The sequence below is a fragment of the Nicotiana tomentosiformis genome, chromosome 1 (assembly GCF_000390325.3).
Source record: "Nicotiana tomentosiformis chromosome 1, ASM39032v3, whole genome shotgun sequence".
NCBI lineage: Eukaryota > Viridiplantae > Streptophyta > Magnoliopsida > Solanales > Solanaceae > Nicotiana > Nicotiana tomentosiformis.
Genome location: NC_090812.1, coordinates 45,021,658 through 45,033,481, shown reverse-complemented (window position 1 = coordinate 45,033,481; position 11,824 = coordinate 45,021,658). Strand labels below are relative to the sequence as shown.

Genomic DNA, 11,824 nt, shown 5'->3' with positions numbered 1-11,824 from the left:
TAGACCTAAATTTAAGTAAAATTATGAACGTAACTTGCGATAACTTTTGTCGACTTTTGTTTCCTAACTCATTTGACTTCAAAACTTAACACACGACTATAATACGACTAAAATACCTCATTTTATCACCTCCTTATCATGTTAATCACCCTGATATCACCCTAAAAGTACGGGTTATAACATTCCCAACTTGTCGACTTTCGACGAAACTTATTTTCTTCGATTCGTTTAGCTTCTAAACCTTCCAATCCTCTTGGTGCTTGCAGTTCATTATCTTAAATATTTGTAACCTCTAAGGTAACATGATTAGCTTACTTTATGTACTTTCAAATATGATCTAATTTCCGAGCATACATCAACTGACTTACGACGTACTTTTACGTACGAAAATATAGGGTGTAACAGTGCACCACTACCGTCGATAGAAGAGGGGCGAGCAATGACAAATGTACTTTTTTGACAACGAGTTTATTTGAACCTAATAGTTTCGATGCATAGCATAAAGTTATAATAAAAATTCACTAACAGTTTGTTTGGATGGTTGTTACATATCGTTTCATAATGTATCGTATTGTATTGTATTGTATTGTATTGTATGATAAATACAATATTTGGATAGATTGTATCGTTTGGCATCGTTTCATGATGTTTCGTACCAATAATATGAAGAATAAACTTACAACATTACTAAGAAAAAATAGGATACAAAGTAGAATTATTAGATAAAAAAGTAGGATAAAGAATAAAATATGATTATTAATAATAAAGACGCGCAAAATGAGAGAAAAAAGCAACGTAACGACGCCACCACACCAAATTCGTCGTTACATAAAGTGGCACTTTTCGTTGTTACGTAACGACGGATTTAACGATACGATACAGTAAAATTTAAGTAACAATCAAAACAAACATTGTATTTAAAGTAACAATACGATACAATACAACAGGTAACAACCATCCAAACAAGCTATAAATTTTTAATAAATTATATTTGAACTAATAATTTTAAAATATAATGAGTTTAGTGCTAAAAACGTTAAAGGTCGAAATGATTAAGTCATGATACCGCCACTGGGAATGAGTTATGAAAATTGGGGTATGGGACTTAGCTATTTCGAGAATGACAAGCTAAGATTTGAAAACCACTAAGATGAAGTTGGACGAGAGAGGAAACACAAAAAACTTTAAGAAATTCGAAAGAAATAACTTTATACACGGGATATGAAAAGATTTTTTTATTATCAAATTATTTATAGATAATTGATTAGTAACATAGAAATATCTTAAGCGAACTTTGTGATAAAAAAAATGAATGAAATAAGAAAGGAAAAAGAAACAAAAGAGAATAACAAAATAGGAAAACAAACTACACGTATGCACATAACAAAATCTTTGATCAACGCACCATGCCTTTGTTTGGTGAACCAGATGCCTTTGTTTTACTGGGTGCACAAACATAGTATTTGTCTAATTTATGAGAAGTATGTACCGTATAATTACAAAATATTGGGATTGAGTATATATTCCTGTGAACCAATAAATACTAAGTGGATCTGCCCCCGGTTGTGTGCAATAGGAAAGATATAAGTTTAGGAGTGTTAACATATACGTTTTTTGTAATACTAGACTAGATATGTGTAACAATAATAAAATTAGATGCTATATTTAGGTGTCAAAAGCTTGAAAAACATCGTAACAATGAGACAAGACATTTATTAATCAGCTTGTAAAGAAATTTCAATAAATATAATTTTTTTAAATAGTAACTACTCCAGCTTATCAAAAATAAAAAAATTTCAACAAATTAAAATAACCTAACAAATAAAGCTTAGATCAAACAAAATATCTTTTCTCTGTATCAAGCATAACCTAAACTTCAACAAAAAATAAAACAAAAAAATACATAACCTCAACACAAGTGAACAAGTTCGTGAAAGGAAATTGATAGAGCAACATTCAACAAGGACGGCACGGTGCCCTAAGGCCCCAAAAGTTGTAAAACTGACATACAAGTCTCTGATTAATTTATTTACTTACAACCGAACGCAACCGACGTCGACGCGGTCCGTCGTTTAAATTCTCTCTCCCCGTTATACATACATACATACAATAATAAAGGAAACTTTCCAATTTGAAATTCTAAAGTCGACCCGTTGCCCACTTCTCTTCCTTTCTTCAATTCATTGTCGATCTATCGATCGATTACGAAATCGCCGGCGGTGCTGATTATATTGTTTCAGTCGTTACCTGAGTCAAGTCGCCGATCTTTGACTCGGATCAATGGAGAATCTCATACAATTGGTTAACAGATTACAGAGAGCTTGTACAGCCCTTGGCGATCACGGTGAAGAGAGTGCATTGCCTACTCTCTGGGATGCCCTTCCTTCCATCGCCGTCGTTGGTGGCCAGGTCTCTCCGATCTCCTTATTCGTTCAATTCAGATCTGTGTTTTATATCATTATTATCTTTCTATTCGTTTTTCTGTCACTTTAATTTCTGGAACCTTCCTTTACTGCGCTGTATCTATTGTCCTTGAACAAGATTTCTTAATCTTCGATTGTCTTTTGTTAGTTTGATAATTTGCAATTCACGATGAAATAAGTGTTTTCTCAAAATATAGGGTTCCGATCTATTTGTTAATATTTGAGGGAGTCGGTTGTAGCTTCGGTTGGTAGGTGATCTTAGTTGTGCTGGCATATGTGATGATGTGTTGTAGCCCATTAAAACCTAAAAGCTTCTAATGTGAAAGCATCGTGCTGCTTTTGTGCTGAAGTAGTTTTATGAGCTGCTTGATATTACTGCGGTAGTGCATGGATACAGGATGCTTTAGCTCTCTTAATTTCAGCTTGTATTATGTACATTTATCAATTCCTTTTGAGTTAATATGTTATTCTGCGGTCTGATGGTTTTATAGCAGCAAATTGTCGTATGTTTTGGTCTGATTATATGTGTGAAACAAAATTAATGTGTGCTTTTCTGAACACTCTTGGTTTAATGATTTGCTGGTTTAATAGCATTGCTTAACTTCATATTCTGTATGGTTTATAGAGCTCTGGGAAGTCTTCAGTGCTTGAGAGCATTGTTGGAAAGGATTTTTTGCCTCGTGGATCCGGTAAAAATAATGCGCTCATTATAAGTGCTGTTTACATGAAGTTTTTATCAATGCCAGATTACAAGATATACTAACATATCATGCGCAGGTATTGTCACTCGTCGACCCCTTGTCCTACAGCTTCATCGGATAGATGAGGGTAGAGAATATGCGGAATTTGGACACCTTCCAAGGAAGAGGTTTACTGATTTTGGTGAGTCGCTAGACAATATATGCCCTCATTGTTTATGCAATCCTAATTTTCACCTTCCACATGTATCACCTGATATACTTTAGCATTACTTGTCATCTTCGTTGATCACCTTGCTTTATTGTCCTTTTGACTTTTAAATCCTGTGTATCTTTTGTTTAGCTGCCGTGAGAAAGGAGATTGCTGACGAGACTGATCGAGAGACAGGCCGTTCTAAACAGATCTCCAGCGTCCCAATTTATCTCAGTATATATTCTCCAAATGGTACGAAGAGATTTTAGCTTTCTCTATTAGCAATGGTGTATTGTAAAAGTTATGTGCTTGTGTTGACAAAGAAGTACTTGAACTTAACCTCTAAATAAAAGAAGTACTTGAACTTAACCTCTAAATAAAAGAAGTACTTGAATCTTGTATTCGGAGTATATATTTGAAATTCAGAATTATATTGATCTTTGTTTTACTGAAACGTGAGGCAAATATTTCTGCAACAGTTAATGCAACTAAACAAACTCCCCATCTGAATATTTACTGGACAGTTAAAGCATCTTGGGTAAAATCTCATGTAGGGAACAGCTTTGCTGGTGACCATAGTTGTGGTCTATACTTTAGTGGAGAGCTTTTCAAATTTTTATCACTTGTGAAAATCTACTTGATGTTGAATATTGGTGTTTTTGTCCTTTGTTTCCTATTTGCGCTATACCTGTAATCTGAGTCGCAGCATTTTGTTGGTGCCAATTGTGTCCCTCTTTTCATCATATAATTTTTGAGAAAGTCCCTAATAGACATAGTCTGCAATTGTTCTTCCGTGTTTTATATTTCTGTTATTTTTTTCCCCTCTGGCTTTTGACATCTGAATTTTGATTTTGGTCATGCCAGTCGTAAACTTGACACTGATCGATCTTCCTGGACTTACAAAAGTAGCAGTTGGTGAGTTGCTTGTTTGGCTCATCAGTTTTAGCTGTTTCTTACCTTTTCCTGATAATGGACTATCTGTGAATCAAATTCTCTCCATTGAATTCTTTTAGAGGGACAATCTGAGGGCATTGTTGCGGACATTGAAAACATGGTTCGCTCTTATATTGAGAAGGTTAGTTGTACTTTCTCTTATTTATAAAATTTTCTATGGGCATTGTTCAAGTGTCTTTACACTTAGGAAAACAATAATACAGTACCAAGTTCACTGGCGGCCCATCCGGTGAATTGCGGAAGGAAGTCTCAGGGAATGGAATTAGAATAAAAATAAATGATTTGTGTGATTTGGATCTATTCTTGAGATTACCCGGAATGAATGTTGGGGTGCACCCTAACCTACTTCACCTCTGACTTAAAAGGAGTTTGGAATGGAATGAAAACAGTAGAAAACTGAAGGGTAGGGATCAGCATGGAACTGCTTAGCAAGATGGACGAGGGTAGGGGTATCTCTGGAGCTTGGGGAGGGAAAGGGGATCACTGGAATGGTGAAAGGGTAATGGGTCGACGATAAGATGCGGGTTCGTGAAAAGTTGAGATAGAATGGCGCTTATCTGATCCTCTCTCAATTCTTCCCCTATGAATGGTGATTTTGGCCATTTCAAAATAGAATGGGTATTGGTGTTAAGGCACTATGGAAGTAACCTCAGAATCACAACTCCAAAATGAAATCAGGACTTAATAACATGGAATTGGAACGACACATTGTTATTCCATTCTGTTGTTGTTACATTGTCCCAAAGAGGCCATACATTATGAACGGTTTACTTTTGATTTAAGATAAATATATATTGGCCTTTAAGAATCTCAGTTACTTCTTCATGTGGGTGAGTTTTTTTATTCCATTGTTTTTACATTGCAGCCAAATTGCATTATTCTTGCTGTTTCTCCTGCCAATCAAGATCTTGCAACATCGGATGCTATTAAGATTTCTCGCGAAGTAGACCCAAAAGGTAAGAGTTCAGAAATTTCCTCTACTTCGCCTTATTTTTCTCTAGGTTGCTTGCTATATTTGATCAGTTATGTATATTTTGATTGATGTCAAAATAGCTGGATCTAGTCAATTTATGCGGTTTAGCTAATTATTGTTTTGCAAACTGTTCACTTGAGCAGAAGCTGGAATTCAGAAATAGATTGGAATGCTGCATGCTTCTAAGAAACTTTTCTTTCTCACTTTTATTTTTTCTGTTCTTATCTCTACTCCATCGGGGTAGCCGTAGGGGTAAGGTCTGCGTACACACTGCCCTCCCCAGATCCCACTAGTGGGATTTTACTGAGTCGTCGTTGTTGTTGTTATCTCTATTTTGTTGACTTATCAATTATTTTTTAACATCATTGCGTACAAGGGGTAAGCACATTGATAATAATGACGCTTTTTCATTGCCTCGTAAAGTAAGCACATTGATAATAATGACGCTTTTTCATTGCCTCGTAAAATAGTTATCCATGTTGATAATAATGACGCTTTTTCATTGCCTCGTAAAATAGTTATCCATGTTGATAATAATGATAGAGTTCTTGTTGTTTTGTTTTTGTTTTATTTCTTCACATGTTCTGTGGCTCTCTTGAAAGTAAGAGGATGAGTGTTTCCAATTATTATGGGCAAGAAGACTTGGATTTCATGGAAAATAAAAATGAAACAAGAAATTAAAATTAGAACTGAGAAGAGAAATAATTTTGTCTTGTGCACATTGAATCCAACAGTATTTAAGACCAAATCTTAGTATCTTGTAAACATTAGGAAACTGTGGGTTTCGGTCTCATTTAAAATATTATTGCTTGAGCAAATAATGTAGCTAGATTTTTTGCTTGAATCATTATCTTTTTGCATTTGCCTTTCTTTCCTTTTGTGTTATCTTGTGTAGTAATCCAATAGACCATGCTAGCTCTTACTTTTTGAGATAGTCTGAATTATAAATTGTTATATCAAGAGTATTTTGGTAAGTGAGATGATAAATATTGCCGTTTAACACTGAAAGTCTTCTTGCCTCAGGGGAAAGGACTTTTGGTGTTCTGACGAAGATTGATCTTATGGATAAGGGTACTGATGCTGTCGATGTAAGTTATTTATTTGGTTATATAATGATTACTTCCTACTTTTGTTTGTTTGGTAAAAATATATTGCACTAAGCGTGACGCAGATTTAGCAAACGTGAATGTTGGAGCTCCTCTGTACATGGTTTTTTGGTATAGTTCTTTCAAGAGAAGCCAAGCATGGGTTACTCTTCTTGAATTTTCGCTCATACATTGTAAATCCACATTGTAACTTGTACTCGTAAATGATTGGGGGAAATCATATATACATGGCGTTATTGACAAGTCATGCTTTTTGTTGATAGTTACATTGGAGAACTTCGGGGAAGAGTCCTCCGTCACATAACCCTCATATCATCTTTGATTCAACTTATTTAGGCTAAGTTTGGACACTCTGCTAATTGAGTTTGGTCGGGCTAGGGAAATGATGATATTATCGATGTTCAGTGAATACCAAATCCATACATTTTGTATCTTAACTATGGTGAAATAATATCTATGCGAAGCAATACTCATTTGGTTAGATGGAACAAAAAGCACCACTTTTTGTGGCTAACATAAAATCAAGAATGACGGATATGGATTTGTCTCTACTGAAGTTTTTGAAATTAAAGTAGATTTCTTGTGTATTTCGAAGGATCTATATGAAATGCCTATCCCCATATCTCACCCATTTTCAGGGGGGCTTCAAGACAAATGAAGAGTCTGGTTAGCATGCTTTCTCTAGTATTGCAAATTTATTGTTTTCAAAAGTATGTTCTGTATAAAGAAAAAGGTTGTTTAGACGAACATGTCAAAGTAAGAAAGATTAAACAAAATCTCAATGCGCAGTTAAGTGAAAAATGAAATTATACCAAAGGGATCTAAAATCTTGTAAATCTGTCATTCTTAATTTGATAAAGTTAATTTTGAACTCACTTTAAGGATTTTATTATCAAAGACAATTTCGAGGCATCGTCCTTGCTACAGCAATCCAAAATGAAATTTTAATCTGTTCAATTTTGTTGATGTCTTCCTGGTTTATGGGAAAAGGAGCACTAGGAGAGGAAAATATGCTTTTTGAATGGTATGTTATGTGAACTACTAGTGTCTGTATATGCTTTTATATTTGACTAACTGATAAGCTCTCAAGTAAGCAATAGACATAGTTTGATTTCAAGATATAAGATGTGATGGAAACATCTATCTTTATCTTTCTCTTTAAGTTCTTGTCTGAGCATTTCACCTACCTTTTGGAATAGATTAATAGTTGTCAACATTTCCTTTTGCTGCTCGTTGGATACTACCTAATTCTTTTCTTGGACAAATAGCCAAATGTTTGTTCACACTTTATAAAGGTTTGCAATGGTTGTTATGTTAAATCATCTTATTGGATTTTCAGATCTTGGAAGGAAGAGCATATAAACTACAATTTCCATGGATAGGTGTTGTCAATCGTTCTCAACAAGATATTAATAAAAACGTTGACATGATTGCTGCCAGGCGTAGAGAAAAGGAGTATTTTTCTAGTACCCCTGAGTACAGGCATATGGCCAACAGGATGGGTTCAGAACATCTTGGGAAAGTTATGTCAAAAGTATGTTATATTCTCAAAGAATGTCTTTTTTCTATTCTGAATTGTTGTTTAAGTGCCCTTGGTGCTGAAACCTTTTTAATTGGTGCATGTGCCCTTCCTTTCTAAATTTATTTCCTGTCCTCTGAAGAAAGTTTGAGAACAAGTATTTCTATAAATTTTTCTACAAAATGCTTTGTTTTTGTTGATGCTTTAAATGAAGCTCTCGAGGTCTTAATGTTTTCCCTAATTGACGTAGTCATGATTTTCAGTTTTCCAGATTACTAACTTGTTTTTTTTTAATCTTGTTAATGCCTATTTAGCACTTGGAGTCTGTTATCAAGTCAAGAATTCCAGGTCTTCAGTCTCTTATCAGCAAGACCATCATTGAGCTAGAAACTGAATTGAGCCGTCTTGGGAAGCCCATTGCGACAGATGCTGGAGTAAGTATCATCTTGAATTTTCTGTTGAATTGGTTATCAAATTTTTCCAGACAGATTTTACTCTAGCTGTTATGAGTTGGTTCTGTACTTTTCATGTTAGCTTTCAGAATGTATGTTTGCTTTCTTGTGGCTATACAATGTATGTGATGTCTTTGTTGTGCATGTTTAAATTGATAGGGAAAGCTGTACATGATTATGGAAGTCTGTCGTACTTTTGATGGAATCTTCAAGGAACATCTTGATGGAGTGTAAGTATTCTCTGCCACTTCCGTCTTTTTAATCTACAGTAATAAATTATGCTGCTGTGTTCTAATCTTATTTTTGTTGCAGTCGACCTGGTGGAGATAAAATATATAATGTCTTTGATAATCAGCTTCCAGCTGCATTGAAACGATTGCAATTTGATAAGCAACTTTCAATGGACAATGTAAGGAAACTTATAACTGAAGCTGATGGATACCAACCACATCTGATTGCTCCTGAGCAAGGATATCGTCGTCTTATTGAATCCTCCTTGACTTCTATGAAGGGTCCTGCTGAAGCAGCCGTTGATGCGGTACGGAATTAAATTCTCTCTGATATGCTTCTAGAATTGCAACTAACGAGAGTTCTCCGCGTGAACGATTTGTATTAGCTTTGTTCAACTTTTCTTAGTGTTAAGGATCTCCTTCTAGTTACCCTTTGCCTCTTCTTTGTCTTTTCCTCTGCCTTTCCATGATATTTATTCCAGGCTTCTATTTTAAGTAGTGGGGTATGTTAAAGACTGTAGAATTGGATCTCTGACTTTGAACTCTTGAGGTTCAATTACTGAAGTGCTCGCTGTTGAGTGTGTGATACAGTTGAACCTCTCTATAGTGGCGTCGTGTCGTTTGTCCTGACATTTTTTGGCTGCTATAGCAAATTGCTTTTATAGAGGACATATATTATAGCATAACATGAAATATTGGTTCAAAAGAAAACTTGGCCGTTATAGTGAAGTGCTGTTATAGAGGACAATTGTTATAGAGAAGTTTGAATATTTCACAATGTTTAAATGTCGCAAAGATAAGGCCTAATGTATGCGATATGTTATTTCTGGTTGCTTTAGTTGTAAGTCTATTTAGTTGTAATGTATACAGAGATTTCTGGTTACTTAAAGAAAGATGTAATCTAACATGAATGGGGATGTAAGTTGGCCTAGAAACCAGTTGTTTCTCTGTAGAAATGAGAACCTGCGAGAAAGTTAGAATGTCTACTCTGGTGAACTCATTTTCTTCTGGAGTGACAAGTATGAGATTTTATTTTTGTTTTTTCCGTGTACCTTCTAAAAGTTGAACTATGTAAATCCAGCAGTATTTAAGTATCAATTACATTATTACGTTTCAAACTGAGAGGAAATGTGGCGACTGCGTTGTTGTTAGGTTTGGAGTATTTTGTGCTTGACCTTGTTTAATTAGAGTACTATGAAATACACAAGGGGCTTTTGTTCATTGTTATGGGCACATCTCTTGGTGCAGTTGAGCAAAATAATTCTTTAACTATTTCATCTGCAATGTTTTCAGGTTCATGCTATACTGAAGGAACTGGTTCACAAGTCAATTAGTGAGACTGCAGTATGTTCACTTTCCTTTTAAAATTACTATTCTGAGTTTGAGGTATATGAAAAGCTTAAATGTATGTCATAAATCTCAGCCATTCTCTTTTATGATTGTAAAAGTTCATTCTGGTGGAGTTAAACTTAAACGAATGAACCCCCAGTAATGCATGCTCAGTGATTCTGACATGGAAAAAGTTGAAGAATTCTCTCGTTATCATGATTAAGTTTTGTTAAACAGTTAGAAGGGCTACAAATAATTCACATACTGTGCCTTTTGTTATTGGCAGGAGCTAAAGCAATATCCCTCTCTTAGAGTTGAGGTCAACGGTGCAGCTGTTGAATCACTAGAAAGGATGAGGGATGAAAGCAAAAAAGCAACTCTTCAGCTGGTTGAAATGGAGTGTAGTTACCTGACTGTAGATTTCTTCCGGAAACTTCCTCAAGATATTGAGAAGGGAGGAAATCCAACACATTCAATTTTTGACCGGTATAATGATTCCTATCTTCGAAGGATAGGTGAGTTTTGAATTAGCTTTTATCCTTGAAATTCATTGAAATTTTCTGGCACCGTGACTGCTTTATTGCATGTAATTTATTTTGTGTGTCCCCTCTGATGGGCTCTTTTCTCAACAGGATCGAATGTCTTGTCTTATGTCAATATGGTTTGTGCTACTTTGAGGAATTCCATTCCTAAATCTGTTGTTTATTGTCAAGTACGGGAGGCCAAACGCAGCTTGCTTGATCATTTCTTCACCGACTTGGGAAAGAAAGAGGTGAGAATTTCGCATCACTGTTTGGCTAACCTGGGAACTGTACTTCTTTTTCTCGGGAGGGAGTCAGTTGGGAGAAGAGAGCATATCGAACGATGATGACTTGGATGTATCAATGATAATCTCTGATTCTGTTCTTCCCTTTTCAACCATTTCTGCAGGGGAAACAGCTGGGTACTTTGCTGGATGAGGACCCAGCAATAATGCAGCGTCGTATCTCTCTGGCGAAGAGACTTGAGTTGTACAGAGCTGCTCAGGCTGAGATCGATTCAGTTGCATGGGCTAAATAGACGCAAACCTTTCTTTTTCCTCCAATTTTTGTTCATCACGATTGGGATGTAGGAGACACGTGGCCTCTGATTCTTTGCTTCAACATGTAATTCTTTCCATGGTAATTAGTGATATACTAAATAGGTAGGGGAGTTAATTAGTCGGTTTGGTACGGTTTTGAAAGACTTCGATTTGCTATTTTCGGTTTTAAAAAGGTTATATACCAAATACCATACCGAAACAAATTTAGTATTTGTTTGGCTTTTCAATTTTTGGTTACTGTTTATGCGGTTGTGTAATTACATACCAAACTTATAAGTCATGAAACTGATTTTTCAGACTCAAGCAAAAAGATCTTTTTTTAAAAAATTACAAACTTTTAGTTAAAATAAATAGCAGTCAGCCAACGAACAATGCCAATCATTATGGACAGAATAAGAGTTGGAAAAAGTCAGAGAAATAGAGGGGAAAGACATTGCGTGTTATGCATGGAGTGTTTTATTATTTGTCCCTGACCCCTATTATCACTCTCTGCCTTCAAATAATTTGAGGATATAAATAGTTACCGCAGCAAGCTAAAGCTTCTTGTCGAGCTAAGCTAAATTTTGATCGCTGCAACCAACAGTCCTTAATTCCTTCAAGTTTCTGCCGATTCATTCATTTCGTGGAGCTTGTTTCAAAAATAGGTGGAAAAAACAGGACGATATACTGTAATATTTTATTCGTATTCTATGTATGTTTGATATCGCCAATATTATATTGGCTAGGTATCTAAAAATTATTGCATATATATATATATATATACTAGTATCTATGAACGTGCGTTGCATGTTAATAATGACACGTGATGATTTAAATATTTATTTATATGAAAGATAGTAAAATTTAATTAATGAGATAAATTTTAT

At 35.2% G+C, this 11,824-nt stretch overlaps 1 protein-coding gene across 1 annotated transcript; it reads left to right on the top strand.

Annotated features, from left to right (window-relative positions):
- The first annotated feature begins 2,035 nt into the window (after positions 1-2,035).
- Positions 2,036-11,185, top strand: LOC104103917 (dynamin-related protein 5A). Its single transcript, XM_009611878.4, has 16 exons — positions 2,036-2,409; positions 3,049-3,112; positions 3,201-3,305; positions 3,465-3,566; positions 4,179-4,229; positions 4,328-4,389; positions 5,134-5,224; positions 6,265-6,329; positions 7,687-7,881; positions 8,181-8,300; positions 8,478-8,548; positions 8,631-8,856; positions 9,842-9,892; positions 10,164-10,392; positions 10,510-10,649; positions 10,808-11,185. The coding sequence occupies exons 1-16, from the start codon at positions 2,281-2,283 to the stop codon at positions 10,934-10,936; spliced, it is 1,830 nt and encodes a 609-aa protein (XP_009610173.1). The 5' UTR covers positions 2,036-2,280; the 3' UTR covers positions 10,937-11,185.
- Positions 11,186-11,824: the final 639 nt, after the last annotated feature.

What these genes read in the sequence shown, in the direction of transcription:
- LOC104103917 (XM_009611878.4), top strand. Translation starts at nt 2,281, where the DNA reads ATGGAGAATCTCATACAATTGGTTAACAGATTACAGAGAGCTTGTACA. An exon ending in TCGCCGTCGTTGGTGGCCAG is followed by an intron (nt 2,410 to 3,048) that starts GTCTCTCCGATC and finishes TATGGTTTATAG; the next exon opens with AGCTCTGGGAAGTCTTCAGT. An exon ending in AGGGTACTGATGCTGTCGAT is followed by an intron (nt 6,330 to 7,686) that starts GTAAGTTATTTA and finishes TTGGATTTTCAG; the next exon opens with ATCTTGGAAGGAAGAGCATA.